This window comes from Aythya marila, assembly GCF_965140915.1.
Source record: "Aythya marila genome assembly, chromosome: 3".
In the NCBI taxonomy this organism is placed as follows: Eukaryota; Metazoa; Chordata; class Aves; order Anseriformes; family Anatidae; genus Aythya; species Aythya marila.
The window spans coordinates 61,955,300-61,973,523 of record NC_139044.1 but is presented as its reverse complement, the minus strand read 5'-3'; the positions used below and the strand labels follow the sequence as shown (position 1 = coordinate 61,973,523).

Here is an 18,224-nt window from a genome sequence, read left to right as displayed (position 1 = left end):
TTAATTATTTGTACGTGTGTACCATTTTCATTGTTTCCCTAGCAGTGCAGTTAAATTTGTGTTTAGTGGAAAGTAAGAGGTGGTGTTCTTACCTAATGTCTTAAGGGCATTAATTATATAGGATAAGATGACTGCCTACCTTTGAGCTTGGAAGGCTGAGGAAGTTGACCTAAATGCAGTAGTCTCTATGAAAAAGAGGCCGTGACAAACAGCTAAAAAAGTAGGGCCACAACATCTTTGATTTCTTTGGCTTTTTTCAGAGTTAATACATGCTTGACATTACAGATATTGCGATTTTCCTCAAATGCTTGGGCTGAACTGTTCAGAGGACTGCATGAGCAAGTTGTTGGGTTTGAGGTGAATGCAGAACTTACTCCTTGTTTTTGCAGCAGTTTACTCTGACTTAGTGGACAGATAATACATGCATAATTCAGGCTGTCTAATTGGACTGTTTCTTTCATTTTTCTCAGCAGACACTAACGGAAGAATGTCAGGATGACATTACATTTCCTACAGAATCTCTTCAGTACCGCCTGCCCAAGCTTACTAAAAGAATGAAGAAAATGTGTGCAACAGTTACAGAAAAGAATCCATTCTTAAGTCTTCTGGAAAATCTTGACCAGCTCACGGGTTAGTTATTCTTGTGATTTTTATGTCTTAATTGACCTTTATAACATGAATGGAATCAGGAAAATATGCAGATGCATGGTTCCTTTCCCAGACTATATTCCCATGGCTGGTTTGTGTTCATTGACGTTTCATATTTTAACTTTCCCTGCTGTCTTCCTTGCAGGTGATATCATTGGTTCTGTAGTGGAACTGCAGAGTTTAACGTTTGATCAGACAGCAGATAAGGAGAAGCAGAAGTCAGAGGCCAAGCATATTCAGATGCAGAAGCAACGGGCTTTGTCAGATCTCTTTAAAACCCTTGCTAAAACAGGTGAGCTTTGAATTGAAATGTGCTTGTTTTAAAAGTTCTTAAGCATCTTACATTTTTGCCAGTACATGTAAATACATGATATAATATTATGTCTTTGAAGTCATTGAGCCATTAATACATACAGGCATTTAAGTCTTTTTCCCTTCTTCTAACTAAGAGGTCTGATGTGCTAGCCCATTCATATACCTTCTCTTCTTCGTACATTCCACTGTATGTAAAATAGTTGCTCTTCTGAAGCTGAAATCTATGTTATCTCCAGTCAGAAGTCACTGGTCAGCTTTCAGGAGCAAGAGAGAAGCTCATAGTCTTGTACCCAGTCCCTTATCCAGAACTGGAGTTAAATTAGCTTCTTTGAATGAGAGCCCATCTCTGTTGACAGACTGGCAGTGGTATTGCTGAGCTGTGGAGATTGAATAGTCTGTTGATGGGGATCATTAGAGAGACCCTGCTCAGCAGCCTAATCTCCGTTGCAGCCATTGCTAGTTGTAAGGTTAAGGACCTACCCAAGCTATTAACTATTGCCTTTTCCTTTGATTGTACAAAATACCATCAACTGTTCTTAGCCACTGAACACCTTAGAAACCAGCAAAAGCAAGCAATCTTGTTCCATAACAGTTGTCTGATAGCATTCTGTCAAGTCGTAGCCACAGGTAGAAAACTAACCAGAACTATGCCTTTTTTGTTTTGTTTTTTTTGGGGGGGGTTTAAGAGTTTAGCATTCTAGTGCTTCTCACTGAAGCCACAGTTTCTGGCCTGCAGTGATTCTAAGAACTGAAAAAAAAAAAGTCAAATTTACCTCCCTTTTGGTTGCAAAGAGAAGCTTGGAAATGGGAAGTTAAGGGTTCCAAGAAGGAGGCATGCTTTTGATAACAAACAAACTTACACAAATGGGTTGTGTCATGGCACTTAGGCGGAGGGGATTAAATTATTTATATTTATTTATTTATATTTTATATTTATATATATATATATATGCTTTTGGAGGGGTAGATTTTATTTCTGAGTATTTGTGCTACTTAAACCAGTTGCTGTGTTTGCTAAGTAGATCCTGGAGCTTTAAGGTCCCTTTGTATGTACATGACTGTTAACACAGGTGTACTCAAGTGGGAGGTTTCTGGTGCGTACACTTTTCATGTATTTGATATTTTTTTGTACCCACTGGTGTCAAAGTAATACCTGACATTGCAGCTCTGAGGCTTTATGCTGGAGAGAGGACGTACTGTGATGACTTATTACACTGGACTTGAATTCTTTACTGGGATCCGTCTTTGATTTCAGATGACTCCTTTGACTTCCCTATTCATCATCCTTTTCGTATCTAAACATGAGGCGATGGTCCCTAACTCAGTATTCTGATGGGATCAAGAGAAGTTAAAAATCTTACTGTTTAAGACTTGTTTTCCATTCCATTTGGAAAAATGGCATAACTTAGGCTAATAAATTTTTCTTACAGACTTTGTTTGCTTTTAGGTTACTTTGAAAGGAGTTTTAATTTGTTCAAGGGAAATGAACATGCTTGATCCAATTCTAAAAATAACTGAAGTACAAGTGTGAAGACTGAATTTAAAAAGTATTTACCTGTAACTTTTTCCTCATGGGTTTTATTTCACACTATAGCATGCCTTTGAGTTTCGAGGCTTTTTTGTTTTTTCTCTTGGCTGTCACCACCAACTTTTTATACAAGCAGGTCTATGTCTTATTTCAGCTGTGTTCTTCAGCTGAAGATAGCTTAGCTCTGGTGTGTTATGTTAGAAAATTTGGAAAATGTTCAAAAGCTTGTCAAGATTAGAAAGCGTGAGGAAAAAATCCTATGTTGGAGGCTTTGTATCTTAATAAGTCACACTTCTTTCCATATAAAAGAATGAGGGCATAAAAAGATACGTGTTCAAATGTCATTCCAGGTCTGTCATACCGAAAAGGTCTGTCTTGGTCCCGCTCAGAAGGCTATAATGAAGTAGTCCGCCTACATCCGCTGGACTTGCGTACTGCATTAACTGTAGTGAGTTGTACGAATGAACTGGATGCCACGTATGTATACAGCATTTTTAACCCTTAGATTGTATGAGTTGCTGCTCTAGTTCTTAAAATTTATTGCAGGTGGATTCAGATTGGAATTTCTGGACTTGTTGAATGCATTTTGGGTTTTAGATTCACTCCCATCTGTTTTCTCTGTTTGAAAATCCTGTACATACTGTACTGGTACATAAAACAGAAGTTTTTTAAACTTTTTATTTTTAAATTTGCACTTCTGATAACTTTGCCACTGGTTTCATTGGTTCTCTGAATTCATTTAACCCTTTGCTGTTCAGCTTTGTTTGGGACACTTTGTGAATATCCTTAGAAGGTAGACTGGTAATGATTTATTAAAGATTAGTTGCAATTTACAGGGATTACTTAGTCAACTGTTTTGTCTTCATCAATGACTAATAGCATATTTAGACTTCAAAGTGGGCATTTCTGGAAAAAAAAAAATTGCCTATGTGGAAGATGTTCTTTCAAATGTTTCTCTGCAATAATTGATTTTGTCATTGGAAGATGCTGGTTACTGTCCCCCTCAGATGTATGGGCTTAATGTATAATATCTTCCATGAAGACCAAAATAAATAGCTTCCCTATCAAGCTTGATTCAGCAGCATGAAAAAAAAAAAAAAAAAATCAAAAATCACTGCTTTAGCATAAACTGATTTTCAGAGATGGAGATTTTATTGTTGTGCTAAGTTTTCCTAGGACTTATTTAAAAATAAAAAATAAATCATTTCTTATGACTTATATATTTGAGGAAAAATGAAGAATTGAAAGTTCAATGCATTTGCAAAATATCAGTGTGTAATCAGAATTTTTAGGTTGAAGAGCTGACCTGGTGGTTCTAGTGTTCTGAAATTCTGGAATTATTTACCTTTCTAATATTAAACTTCTGTGCTTTGTCAGGTTACTCACAGAGGTTTCTTCTGCCTGGGATGGATGCCAGAAGTACTTCTATCGTTCACTTGCACGCCACTCTAGACTTCAGACAGCATTGTTAGCACCTGCCAAGGTAAAAACACAAAACCCAACCAGGAATCCTACTTCTGCTAATTTTAGATTACAAACTTGAACTGGAATTTTCTAGTAGTAAAAGAGTAAAGTGAAAATACTGTGTTCTGTAGTACAATAAAAAAATATATATTTGGGGGATGAATATTAAATATAGCATTTCAAAACTTGTCATTCTATGAATGAACTAGAACAAGCAAATTACTTGGTGAAGTTAGTAATCTGTGTGTTGTACAGTATCCTTCATCCCAGCTAATCCCGGATTGCTACTCTTTGTGCCTGAAGGAATCTTCTGAAATGCTGAATTAAAGCTTGTTAGGAGAACAGAATCAGGTTTAGTAGTGTTTATGAAAAATCTGTTCAGATTTATAAGTGGCCATAACTGGAGCCTGTGTTTAATACAGAAGGATGCAAAACATTTTCTTGCTTAGAAATTGGCCTAAAAGCATTAGAAGGAACAAATGAGTTCTGACAAATCACTACCACCTTTTCAATATTCCAGGAAACAGGGATCTCTTCCAGATGTTCTTCTCACTGTACTTGACCCCTAGTTTTTTTTACGATATAATCTTGTCAAATGGCACAGCTGGTAATGGAATAAAAAGTGGAACCTAACTGTGATAAGTTTTGCTTTTTATTGCGAACATTCATTCTGCACTTTAATTCAGGATCTGTTCATCTGTTAAAAAGAGAGAAAGTAGTTGTCAGTAAATCCGGTAAAATGAATTGTGGAAGTGGTTTTAGCAGTGGTCATGGATTTAAAACTTTAAGCTGGTATCTCCTCTTTGGATTTTACTTATTTATGCCAAGTGACTTTACTTCTGGAACTAAATTCCTGTTAGGAACTGCTGCATTGGAAGTGCAATTTAATATGTCTGTGTTTGCAGAAACTATTTTTAAATTGTATAGTGGGTATATGAAAGATGCAGACAAATGAAGAGAGCTGAAACTAGTAACTATACTTTGTGTGCATTTTAATACTTGTTCACTTAAACCATAACCTTTCAGTCTTCTGAGTGAAGTGGAATGGAGACACAGTCAATGTTGTTGCTTATTCTGCTTATTCATCTAACTGTTCTCTCCTTTCCCTCCCACTTCTCCGCACTTATTTTCTTCAGGATCTTGGATTAGGTAGTATTGAGCGATGCAAAGGATTCACGGCACACCTCCTGCAGTTGCTTGTCAGACAAAGACAGTCTCTTACTGCATTGACAGAACAGTGGATTACGCTGAGGTATTTTGCTTTACACCATGAGTTTTATTTAAATGTTCAGCACAGAATTATTGACAGTAAGCAATTCAGTTTAAGAAAGATGGAAAATGATAAGGTAGAATACAGTTAAATTCTCTCTACTTCCCTATCTCTCCCATCCCCTTAGTTATGCCTAGATAGAAAAGTTTTTTTTTGTTTTTTTTTCTTTTTTTTAAAAAAAAAAAAAAAAAAGGTGGTGAGCAGAAAATAAATATTGCTTATCCTGTCTTTTCAGCCAGCGTTTTGGAATCAAAATAATTGGGGAAAACCAAGTTAGGCATGCACAAAGCCTATGAAATACTGTAATTAATTACACTGTTGAATTTACAGATTGTTAAACCTCTCTCATTTAAACCTTTCCTTTTTTGGTATAGTCCTAAATTAATTTTGGCTGCATTCAAGTTTTTTTGATTTGGAGAAAATAAGTAATCTGAATGGCCACTTGGGCCAAAATGAAGAAACCTCAACAACCTAAGATGAAAAATTCTAGAAAGAATTAATACTGTGTTAAACACAACATAGCTGATGTTGTGTTGAAATGCTGAAAGGGAAAGGTGTATAGGAAATCTTTCTTACTTGATGGGATTTATCCCTTACAAGTTTTGCTGCAAATTCCACTGTTCTGTAGGTTTGTGATCATCACTGATGTAATCTATAAAATCCTTTGAATTTGTGTCAAAGATTATTTCCTTTGTAAAAATAAATAAATAATAAAATAAAAATAAAAATCATCACCCCAGCTTTGTGTTTGCAGGAATAGTAAAACTTCTAAAAAGCTAATCTTTAAGATTCTCATTGCAGAACAGATTAATCATTTGTTAGGAACTGTGCCTCTTATACACTGAGAGAATAAAGGTGTGCTAGAATCCAGTTTGCTTGTATACTGGAGGAAAAATAACAACATGTCAGATCAGGAATAATAAAAAATAAGTGTCAGATCAGGAATCTAAGGGTTACTGAAATGGGTGATACAATTCTGAGAAATCTCACAAAGCCCGGTTTCCAGGAAGACTCAAACATTCAATGGAGAGAAAAAATTGGTAGCTAAACTTTTTTTTTTTTTTTTTTTTTTTTTTTTTTTAAGATTATCATTTTAGTTTTTCCAAGAAGTTTGAGTTCTCTGGGTTCATATTATCTGGAGCTTTTATGAACTTAGTTGGAAGGTTGAACCTTTAAAAGGGGAAGCATACCATAAAACTCAGTTGTGGGGTTAAAGTAATTTTCTTTCCTTTTTTTCTTCCTAACCAGGAGCCTCCTGAGCAGCATCCAAGAGATGGACTCTAGGCTGAGTGCTGACAGAGAATATAATGTAGCATTTCCTCCTCAAGGCAGAGTTCAAGACTGGACTGACAAACTGCAGCACCTTTCCATGCAGTGTGTGATGGTTCTTGAGGAGATGCATTGGTTTATACAATGCTGTCCAAAAGAAGAGCTGATGAAGTGCAGTGACAGTGAAAGGACAGATGTCAAAGCAAACATTTCTCAGAGTTCAGGACCTGAACAGATGTTTGGAAATGTGCTTACGGGAATACCTGACCGAATTCCCTCAGAGCTAAAATACCTGTCTCCAGTAACAGTTGAGCAACTGCCTCCTGGATGCAGGATGAGACATAAGGATCAGGTATGGTTGCAGCTCCAGGCACAGTTAACAACAATGCTGACCCATGTAAAGGAAATGAAAACAGAAGTGGACAAAATAAGACGACAATCACATGAAAACTTGTTTTATTCCTGGTGAGTTCTACGTCTGCATAAACTGAATCTCTCTGTGTTGTGTATTCATATGAGATGTGTAGTGTCATCTGAAAAGTGTTTGCCTTTACATAGTTTAAAAAGTATGTTTCAGATGCTCTTGAAGCTTGTTTTTATACACTTCTTTTTTTAACTGTGGTGTCTGACTTTCTAAACAAGTTTATGTGTCTTGTCTCACTCCCCTGACCAAAAATGGGTTCATCTTAGCTTCTAAGCTTGTCTTTGGTCTCTTGGGATTTCAGCTGATCTGTAGTTAGCTAATGATGTGAATTTCAAAATAAATTTATAGAAGAAAATATTATTAAAAAGATAGACATAAAACGAAAGAAAAAAAGGTTTAATCTTAATCTGAGATGTTCTTTCTTCTATCAGTATTATGGTGTATCTTGTTGCAGGAGAGATTTTGAAGTTTGCACTTCAGCTATGAGCTGTCTACAGGAAGTCTCATCTCAGTTACAAGACATAGAGTCCCTCTTTCATCCAAATGGGGAGGGCAGACAAGCTGCAAATCAGATGGCCCTAATCAAGAGCCTAAAGTATATACAAGAGGAAGTTAATAATGCATCTGCAGACTTCACAACTTGGAGGACACAGCTTCTTGGTTCCATGTCAGACCACAATGGTAAGGACGATCCCCAGCTGATTTTGTAATTTAGGTAAAGATGAAAGAATTCGTTGGTTTGGTTATTGTAGAAGATTGCTTATTTGTAGCTCCTTGCCACGTTCATCTAGATATCTAGAAACACTTAATGAAAGTCAAATTCAGAAAATACAGTCTAAATTTACATGGTGCAATGATGTTTTTCCCCTTTAGTCACTGTTGCTGTGACAGATCTTACATCATAGTAAGTCAAGATTAGTGAGGACATATTATTAAAACTATGTAGCAAAAACTGCATAGTGCTTGTTGTTTTCTTGCATAAAGGAAATATATGAACCAGTAATGAAATGTATTTCTATGTAAGACTGTCTGTGTTATGGTTCAAAAGGAAATAAAGAGTCCAATGAAGAGTTTGTGGAGCACTTCTCAGCACAAGTGGAAACTGTTATCCATGTTGTTCTGTATGCCATCCAGTGTTTGGTAGAGAGAAAACCAAAAGATGGAGAAGAGGAAGAAAAATCTCCAGAGGAAAACGGTAAGTTTGTTAACTTAGTCAAGGGAAGGGAAGAAGGTTTACACTCCACAAACCTAAAAATTCTGGAGCTATATGTCTACCAGAGGAGTCAAGGAAATCATCATTTTAATAGTTAACCATATTAACAGATAGGATGGATATTTCTAGATTGTTTAGTATGACACTCCAGAATGTCAGATTTTATTTCCATCTTTTTTCTTTTATTTTTCAATCAAAGAGGATGCAGCTTCATTTGACGTGATTAAAAAAGGACATTTAACTAAGCTTTTGGATGAAGATATCTCTGCTGATGTGGATTCCTTGCATGTGCAGAAAGTAATTTTAACAGTTTCAGAACTCATGAAGAGTCTGAAATCTTACGGGGAAGATTACACCTCAGATAAACATAAGGTAAATTGTTTTTCTCAGGAGCTCTTGGCTTAAGGGTCTCAGTAATTGGGAGTTGTCAACTTTGCTGATCAAACATGCATTGCTTCTTATTGCCCAATACCTTAGAGCTAGAAGCATGAGAGAGATCGTAGCCAAATGTAGTTTTCTTTTGTAGTGCAAAAGCCAGATGTTCCTTTAGTAAGAAGGGAAAGTTTTCGTTTCTGTGAAATGTGAAAGCCGGAAAAGCTCTGGGAACTTTATAGCTCGTATTTAAATGTGCTTACTGATACTTCTGGTTTGAGCATCTGTTTTAAGAATCTATTGTCACCCTCTCTGAGGTGTATCTCAGTATGTATGTAACCATGTTTGACAGCTGGTCTTTGTTTTTTTAACTGCAGTTCTTCAACCAGTCCTGCTATTTGCTGGTGCGTCTGAAGCCCATGCTTTGCAAATATTCAGAGCTTATCCTGTTCTACCTCACTGTTTCACTGGCTTCTCACCGGAGTACTGGAAAATTGCTTTCTGTTCTAACTAGCATTTTTACAGAGCTTGCCCAAAAGGTAAGTTTTTAGAGATAACTGTATATATATTGTAAGTATATATTTAATTTATACACAAGTCTTGAAATACCAACTAAGTCTAACGATGTCTAAATCTAAAACTACTACAGAATGACTTGAGTTTCTGTTTGCTTTTGTAGGGGTTTTGTCTGCCAAAAGAATTACTTGAAGATGAAGCTGGAGAGGGAGCAACACAGTTTCACGACTATGAGGAGGGTGGCATTGGAGATGGGGAAGGCAAGAAGGATGTGAGCGACAAAATAGAAAGTGAAGATCAGGCAAGTTTTTTGGTAGAGGGGGAAATAGGGAGGGGAGAGTAAGCAAAATTGAGACTAAATCAAATATATGCTAAACAAAGGCTGTTTCCATTTACTTGCAAATATTTGTTTTGTTTCACTAGCATTTCTTTCTCGAGCAACATTCTTAACTGCTCCACGGTTAAGAAATAAACAGTAGTTCGTATTGGTTTTACATGTATGTCAATACTGGAGACTGGTTTGGGCATATTACTGAACATATTGTTGTAGGTCTGAGTGATTTTGGGGAGGAATGTGTAGAGTAATGGAAAAAAAATACAAAGCTTTAACTCATCTGTGACTTGATTGGAAACAATGACATGCTTGCTTGGAGAGACAGCTGACTTGCAGAAGCTGTACAGTGGAGTTAATATGAATTTACCTGGACCTTCAGGCTGAGAAGGTCTATTTAGAGTTACTGAAACATTCTGTGGTGGCTTTCTGTGAAGTCATGCTGAATTTAGAATGCTGATAAGGGGCACAAGATGGTTGACCTGTCTGGCTCCAAGCTGAACTTTAGAGGCTTAATTCACTTTGCACATATTATGCTTTACTTTTAATACTAGTAATTTCATACAAGAAATGAAGAGCTGGCTCTAAAATGACCAGAATGTAGTTCAGATAACCTAACACGAGGTTATAGTTAGTCAGAACCCCTTAAAAATATCAACTGGTAGCTTAATGATATAGCTCCTTCTCTTGAACAGATGGGTTGAAGTAAAAATTATCCTAGCTTTAATGAACACACAAAAAAAATAATACTTGAGATCCATGTTAAGAAACAATGGGATGCATTAGATGCTTTAAGTAAAGAAACATGAAATTGCTTTTAGTCTCCCATTTAGGTTGGCTTTTATGTTTGTATATCAACTTAAAAACATTGTTGTGGTGCTTTAAGATTTAATATATAGGCAAGGTCTGGTGTAACTTCTGGTTTTACCAACAATTCAGATAGAAGACTCTTTTCAAAAGGACAAGGAGAAGGAAAAAGAGGATCAAGATTCTAAGCCAGACATTGAAGGAGAAGACAATGCAATTGAAATGTCAGAGGACTTTGAAGGAAAAATGCATGATGGAGAACAGGAGAAAAAAGGTTTGGTTTTTACACAAAGGCAAACTTATAAGAAATGTAATAGATGAATCCAATAATGGTTGATACTTTCATATATTGAAGCATATGCTGAAAAAGTCAGTGTTCAACAAAAAAGAGTAGTGTCATTTGTATATGAATCCTAAGACGTTTACAAATTAAATATTTTCTCTCCTCTGTTACTCTGGTGGTTTTGGAACAAAGGGAGTTGGTTCCTTCTTCCTGTTGTAAGGTGACCCATAGATACATTTAAAAAAAAAAAAAAAAATAGTTACTGACTTTGTGGAGCTGTTCACTTACAAAAGAATGTGGCTGTAGTTAACTTAAAAATGTGACTAAGAAAACTATTACTAACTTACAAGCAGTCGAAAAAAAAAACACAACTTTGCCAAATGCTATTTTTCAACTTGCTATTCACGCAAGTTTTATCACTTTAGAAGGTAACACTTGGAATATCTGAAATTAATGTGACTTACAAACTACAGTAGCATCAACCTACTCAAAAAATTCTTGACCAAGTGCCAAGAATAAGGTCATCAGCAAAGAACAGACATTATAAAACTAATAGAATGGATCTTTCCTCTCCCAGTAATGCCAAACATTTGGAAAATGGAGGAGGGAGAAGATAAGGATTGCAGAGATGAAATCATTCATATTTAACACCTGACACTTGTTAGTTTAAGGGAGAGACTGGTGGTGTCTGTCTGTCCAAAAGAGCACCCCGAACTGTGTAACTAGGCCCCTGCTCTTCTGGGTGTTGGTGCATGTGTTTTTTTCTGCATGGCTTAATGTATAGGTTGATGAATTTAAGGTGTTAAGTGTGGCTGTTTGTTAGCTTTATCTTCTCTGAACTGAGACACATTCTGAACTGTGCACAGAAAATGATGAAAAATCTGATGAGGAGGAAGAGGAGGAGCTGGATAAGCAAATGGGAAATCTTGATAATGCTGAAGCTGATGAGAAGCTGGATGAGAGGCTCTGGGGAGATGAAGATGATGATGATGATGATGCCAGTAGTAAAACAGAAGAAACTGGACCAGGAATGGATGAGGTAAAGAGAAAAGGGAGAAGAATAACAACAAAGGAATTAAACTCTTGAGATGACAAACTAGGAACGTACTCCCTTACATACCTGACTCTTTGGTCTTGGAAGGGCATAATTTGAGGATATCCTAAATTATTTAGTGTTTAGTGTCTTTGTTCTTGTAGGAGTTGTCTTGTTATTCAGACTGAGAAGCAGGTAGCATAATGAGTTTCTTCTGGATTTGTTGGTTGACAGGAGGATTCTGAACTTGTTGCAAAAGATGACAATTTGGGTACAGGAACCAAAGATAATAAAAAACAGCCTCCCAAGGATGAAGAAAAAGAGGATCAAACAGAGGATAATGAAAATAAAGAGAAAATCCATGAACAAATTGATGAGGTAAAAATGACTACTTAGAATGTCTTGCTGATAAACTGTATTCTGTTGCTCATGTCATGCATTCCTGAGAATTCGAAATGTTTTTTATGTAACAGTGAAGACACTTAATACATTCAGAAAAGTTAGTTCATTTTGGAGTAAAAAAAAAAAAAAAAAAAAAAAAAAAAAACCAACCACTAATTCATTATATGTATATTTTCTGATGGATAACTCAAAAGAATTTTTGTTCGAACTAGTCAGAATGTGTAATGGCTTTTAAGAAAGGCTTTACACTGAACTGATATTTTGATGGACAAAGCTAGAAAGTCCTTGTTCTGTTGTGTGTAGCGACAGAAGCATCTGAAGTCAGTGGGACTCATCCCAAACACCTGACTGTAGTATGTCTGAAGATTCTCCATAGTGTGCAAGAGTGCATTTTCCATGTGCAAGAGTGTAGATTTTGTTCAGTCTTTAATCTAGGAAAATACTATGAACACATGATGCTGTTTTGAAGAAGTACCAGTATATGTAGATGCAGTTGCAAAAATTAGTCTTTTCTGCTATTTATACGTGTGGATGTGTATCATCGAAAATTCATTTTTAATTGATCAAAATGTAATACTGTATTTGGTATTTTTGTGTACTAAAGAATTCACTTGTGGCTTATTTCTCATCTTTGCCTTTCCCCTCACTTACCATGTACCTGTTGTTTTTTTCCTTATCCTTTTGGTTACAGCGTGAGTATGATGAGAATGAAGTAGATCCTTATCATGGCCAGCAAGAAAAGCAGCCTGAAGTTGAACCTTTGGACCTTCCTGATGACTTGAACCTGGAGAATGATGAGAAGAGTGATGATGAGGAGAAAGAAGGTGAAGGTACAGCTGAAAATCTCTACAGATTCCCAGATGAAAGCCAAGTGGAAATAATGGAGGAAGAGTCAGATAATGAGCTTTTCTTCTCTATAAAGAGAAGTGATGGTGGTAGAATTCTATATAACAAGAAACTGCAATTTCAGCTCCACATATCAAAATATCAGGCTAGAAATCAACATCACAGCATTTTTCTTTACTTGTCTTCAGTGCACGCTGTGGAGCATATTTTCAGATGTTAGCCAAGTGATACATCCTAACTTATTCTAGAAGCTCCTTGTTTCTTCGGTTGTTTTTGGTTTTGTTTTTTTCCTGATACTTAGAAGAATTTGCACTTAAAATCAACTAACCATCAAATATGTTAGATTAAAATGTGTTGTCAGCTACAAACTAACTGCGACACTTAAATTACCTGCTATAGAAAACCATAGATTACAGAATTCTCAGTAGTTTTTCTGTAAGATTTTTCTGTTAGGTTGCGTCGGTTTGTTCTGTTTATATCATTAGTATTCACTGTCTCTGTATTTCCCTGAAAGCTTTTTATACGTTTCTGACTTTTTAATGCAGAAGAAGAGAATACTTTTGAAATAGATGACAAACCTGCTGACTTAAATGAGGCAGAGAATACAGAAGATCAGAATGAAGAGGATGCCAGTGAAGCAGAAAAAGGAGAACAAAATGCAGAACCTGCTGAAGAAGGCATTTCTGAAGATAAAGAGGAAAAGGAAGATGAAGGAGAGAAAGATGCTGATGATCAAGAAGGAAATACTGAGAACACTGAGGAAGCAGAAGAGGAAGAGTCGCAACCACCTGATGAGGAAAAAAATGAATCTCCTGAAGAGGAGAAAGAGAAGGGAATCCCTGCTGGTGACCAAGGCCTTCAACCTCAGGTACAGAGTAATAAATAAAAGCCTGTATTTTTTTTTTTTTCCCTGAGACTTCATTGTCCTCTGTTACTTTGAGACAAACTTGATATTGCGGTGGGATGTTAGTAAGAATTTTTATGAAGATGGCAGATCTGCTTACTATTTATCTGGTGTATTTCTACCTGTATTCCAGTTACTTCCTCGGCCTTCTGCTTCCCCATGCTTTTTAGAATGTTAAAATAAACTGATCTTATTTCAGGCAGAGGAGGACAAAGATAATCCAGAGACAGATGAGCAGATTCCCGAGTCTGAGGAAAGAATGGAGCACGAAACACAAGGGCAGACTGGGCAAGAAAACCTGCAGAGTGACAGTGCTGTAGAACTAGCTGGGGAGGCTTCAGAAAAAGACCAATCTAAAGAGGTAAGCTATGTGGAAGTGTCTGATTAGAAAATGCTCGACCTGTATGTTTTTAAGCTACAATCAAAGAACTGCTGCCATATTTTAAGAAGTGTCTAAGATGCAATTTTAGAACAGCGTTTAGAAATTCACCTAAAAAATGAAGATATCTTCCTAGCAGTGAAGTGTGTGGTAGGTTTAGGCTAATTCTTGGTCTGCCAGTATTTGCAGTTCTTGAGCCATTCTTCATTAGCACGAGAAGGCTGCACAGCAATTCAATTTAATTTCTAAAATTTGACTACAATGGTTGCTAAATACCTTTTCAGTTACAGTTTCAATTTTTTTGTGTGTGCCTCAGGAATATGGAAGTGGAGCTGCAAGTGCAAATCAATCAGAAGGTCATGAATCCACACGTATGGCCCGGATGGCTTCTGAAAAGCAAAGCAGAAAGAATACACAGGTTCATCTTGTTCTTTTTTTTAATAATTTTCTCATTTTTTTCCTCTTTTCTTTTCTTTTTTTTTTTTTTTTAAAAAGTTTTGTACCAAATTTGAATGACTTGATATTAACCAGCAAATACTCAGGTCTGTTTCTTTGTTAGAACTCATGTTCTAATCTGTGTTTGTCTGCACCTCACCTGAAGTTCATGGTGGTTGTTTTTGTTTTGTTTTTTTTTTTTTTTCAGAGTTTCAAGAGGAAACCTGGTCAGGCAGACAATGAGCGCTCCATGGGAGATCACAATGAACATATCCACAAGCGACTGAGAACCATAGAATCCAGCAGTGAAGCAAAGCAGAATACAACTCAACCTAAACAAAACGTGGAAGAAGCTGATGCGTTTGAACATATTAAAGAAGGCTCCGAATGCTATGATGCACAGACCTATGGTACGGTGATATTTCTGAGTGTAAAGAGTTGTCATTCTAGAATCAAATCCCAAAGTTCCTATTTGCTGTAGTTTTTTGGGTGGTTTTGTTTTTTTTGATGGTCACATTTAACATTCTTGCTTTGCAAGGCATAACGCTATTTCGTTACAATGAATGCTGTCGTTGGTAATCAGGTACAGGCTAATGATAACGTTTGAAAATAGTGCATTCACTCATAAAATGGGATTTTAGTGTGTTAAACCTATTTAAAATATTTTCTCTTGTTTTATTCATCTCATTTCATTTATTTTGAGGCCCACATTGTTACCACATGTTCAAAATACATAGATTAATGCAACAGGTTCTTTATTCTGTATCAAATGAAGTGGTGACTCTTCAAAAGTATTCCTCTAAACTGACCTTAAATTGTTTTTTATTAAAGTAATGTCTTATTCTTCAGATTTTCAGAGCAATAGCTCATTGACACATGGCACAGCACGGTGAAAGATAAATGTTTTGAGACAATAGCTCAGCTCTGTTGTGCAGTTCAGTAAAACTTAAATGCAGTGGCTTTTCTTTGTCACTCTCCTTTTTCCTTCCTCTCCCTCCTTAATGAGTCTTGTTGCCTTTGTATAGATGTGGCTAGCAAGGAGCAGGAGAAACCTATAATGCCTCTAAACGAAAACGAAGAGGGAGATTCTGAAGATGCAGCTATGGAAACAGAAATGCAGAACGATGAGGATCTCACAGCAGTAGACACAGAGGAGCTGAAGCCAGAAATGAAGTCTACTGCCTCTAAAAATCCTGGTATGTTAACTTAAAACCATTATAAACACAAGTGTTAATGTCTATACATGTATGTAGGTATTTACATTTGCATGTAGTGGATACATTCTGTAAGATTAAAACATCAATTGGTTTTTCTGCAACAGTATTTTTACTCCGGTCTGGTAACCAGCATTAGCCTTTTTTCTAAATTGGTTAAGTGACAGAGTGGTTTGCTGCTTTCTTTCTAGTTAAAGGTCTCTAATCTTTATGAACTTCTTTGAAGAAGTGAAAACCAAGCATTTTTCCGCAGTCTTAAATACAATTAATGGGCATATAACAATAGATTGCAGTGACACCAGCATCAGCACCATGTAAATCAACTTTTTTTATTTGTAATTTTGGATAAAACATCAGAAAATTGAGGACTGAACAGTATCAGGTGACATAGCACTGTAGTGTCATTGTCTCACTACTTTCTTTCATAAATAGAAAATGAAATAAAAGTGACTGCCTCACACAAGTTTAATTTTGGTGCATTTAAGTAAATGACGCTGCAGCCTGGAAGTTTGGATTGTTTTCATACCAAACAACACAAAAGCTGGCTGGAGATAGAAAATGAGTTTTACCAGCCTGAATTTGCCTTTTCCTCTCCTACTCTCTTCAGGTTTAATCTCTTCACTTAAATGTAAAAAGAAATTTATGGTACAGGCATACATGCAAGCAGTTTATTTTTCTTTTCCATGTAATTCTTGCTTTGTTCTTAGAATAATTCTTTAAAAATTAAAAAAAAAAATAGTTGTTTAATAGTATAGTATAAACAAGAATAAAAGAAAACCTTCAGTCTGGTCCTTTATTTGTAAATTGAATTCTGATTTAGAGGAAATTTTTCCATTACTGAAGTAGAGAGTAAAAAATGAGATAAGAAAAGATTGTTTTCTTTTAAATGATCACTTTGTGAATGTTCTCAATTTTTTTCTTCTTGTCACTTGCTCAGAGAGGCTGTGTAGGTTGAAAAATGTACGTCACTAATGGAATTTTCAAGCATTAAAGATGTGTTCACTAGCACTTGGTTTGTTTTGCAAAATGGTTTATGTTCTTTGAGTTGCAAGGTCTTGTATTCACTCTGTTCCTCTGTCTTAATATTTGTGCACTTCTCTTAAAAAAAAAATTAATGCCTGAGCATTATGAAACATTGTGAGAGACTTTGAAAAGAGTCGAGATGCAATACCAATTGCTGTATTGTGTGATCCACAATTTTGTGATTGTAGGACCAGGTGAAGTGGAGCCAGAGATCCAGAATTTTGACTCTGAAGATGCCAGTGACTCTACAACAGAAAAGTTACCAAAAGCAGCTGAAGAAAAGCCAGAGAGAAGCAAGGACTCTACCATACATACAGCCCATCAGTTTTTGACGGATACTTCCCAGGTATGATACTTAATACATCTTCTTGCCAGTACAGGAACTGTCTGTTTTCATTGACCTGAGTTAATGACACTCTGTGAATGCCGAAGTTTAGAATTGCATTGATTCAGATAACTCAGCAGCGTGCTTTTCTTTAATAGCAAATGAAAAGTAACACAATACCAACTGTTGTATATGCAGCTGAATGATGCATTTAAAATGGAAATTCTTCCACATTCTTAGTAGCAAGATCCAATCCTCACTCCTAAAAAAGAAACCTTTTGTTTGTAACTGTCGAGAACTGTTTTGCCCAGCTGAATCTCCTGATAAAATGTTTGAGTGGAGCAGAAAGCAATAGGTGAGGGTGTGTGACCTTAAGATAAAAAAGGGTTCAGAATGATGAGACAGCTATGTGTCAATGAAATTGACACATAAATACCTAAAACACCTAAAATACCACTTTGGAGAAAAAATTACCTTCAGTTTCATCATTGCAACACACTGCTTCCTTAAAGCTAATTGCAAACATTCTGGAACACTTGCGAGCCTTATATGAGCTTTGCAATTAAAAAATATACTGTTACAGCCTAGATCATCTTCCTAGATCTTTGTACAGCACAGTTTTCCAATTGATATTGGTAGCTGTAAAAAGTGCATTTTATCATAGGGTTATGGCATAGAAGCCATAGGTGGTGCATACCCAGTTGATGAAGAATTAATACTTCTAGTGTCTGTTTTTTAGAAGTACAGAACGTCCACTCGTAATAGTGTGTCCAGAGTATGTACTTTGAGGGAAGCATCTTACTGTTTCTACACACGCCATAGAAAGGTGTTCCTATATGCATTGTGTGTCGGCTAGACCTGATATTTCTACCTTACTGCTAAATGTGAAATGATAGCCCTTTGGGAAGAGGCTGCTGAAGTGTGTTCTGCTTCTGTCAGAATAGATAGGTGCTGCAGTTGATATGCATAACCTCAAACAGGAGGGGGAGCTGTTGCAGCATCACTTCAAGAGTAAAGGAGAAACTTTGCTGGGGGAGAAGTGCAAATCTCATCTTTCAGCAGGTGAGGGAGAGGGAAGAAGCCCCCTGCACGTACATTCTTCCTCCCTTCCTCAAACCTGCAGTAGGTGACAAGTGGGATTGTTGCTGCTTCTGAAGGATTTAAGTTATTGATATTGTTGAATTTGCATTCACAGGCTTATTTTTCTTAACCCAGTAAACCTG

The 18,224-nt window shown here is 36.4% G+C and overlaps 1 protein-coding gene across 2 annotated transcripts in view; it reads left to right on the top strand.

Moving 5' to 3' along the window:
- The window catches only part of MDN1 (midasin AAA ATPase 1), a 94,345-nt gene that overhangs the window by 67,216 nt on the left and 8,905 nt on the right, over positions 1-18,224 (top strand). Inside the window, exons 74-94 of one of the 2 annotated variants that reach the window (XM_082755594.1) lie at positions 474-630; positions 794-940; positions 2,842-2,968; positions 3,869-3,974; positions 5,092-5,207; positions 6,474-6,959; positions 7,373-7,599; positions 7,967-8,113; positions 8,331-8,503; positions 8,881-9,042; positions 9,183-9,320; positions 10,290-10,431; positions 11,307-11,479; positions 11,708-11,851; positions 12,567-12,705; positions 13,267-13,589; positions 13,825-13,986; positions 14,321-14,422; positions 14,648-14,849; positions 15,465-15,635; positions 16,865-17,022. In XM_082755594.1, coding sequence (XP_082611720.1) covers positions 474-630; positions 794-940; positions 2,842-2,968; positions 3,869-3,974; positions 5,092-5,207; positions 6,474-6,959; positions 7,373-7,599; positions 7,967-8,113; positions 8,331-8,503; positions 8,881-9,042; positions 9,183-9,320; positions 10,290-10,431; positions 11,307-11,479; positions 11,708-11,851; positions 12,567-12,705; positions 13,267-13,589; positions 13,825-13,986; positions 14,321-14,422; positions 14,648-14,849; positions 15,465-15,635; positions 16,865-17,022 — 3,702 coding nt within the window. Of the gene's footprint in view, positions 1-470; positions 631-793; positions 941-2,841; positions 2,969-3,868; positions 3,975-5,091; positions 5,208-6,473; positions 6,960-7,372; positions 7,600-7,966; positions 8,114-8,330; positions 8,504-8,880; positions 9,043-9,182; positions 9,321-10,289; positions 10,432-11,306; positions 11,480-11,707; positions 11,852-12,566; positions 12,706-13,266; positions 13,590-13,824; positions 13,987-14,320; positions 14,423-14,647; positions 14,850-15,464; positions 15,636-16,864; positions 17,023-18,224 lie in introns of both variants that reach the window. The other variant, XM_082755593.1, reaches the window with a different exon arrangement.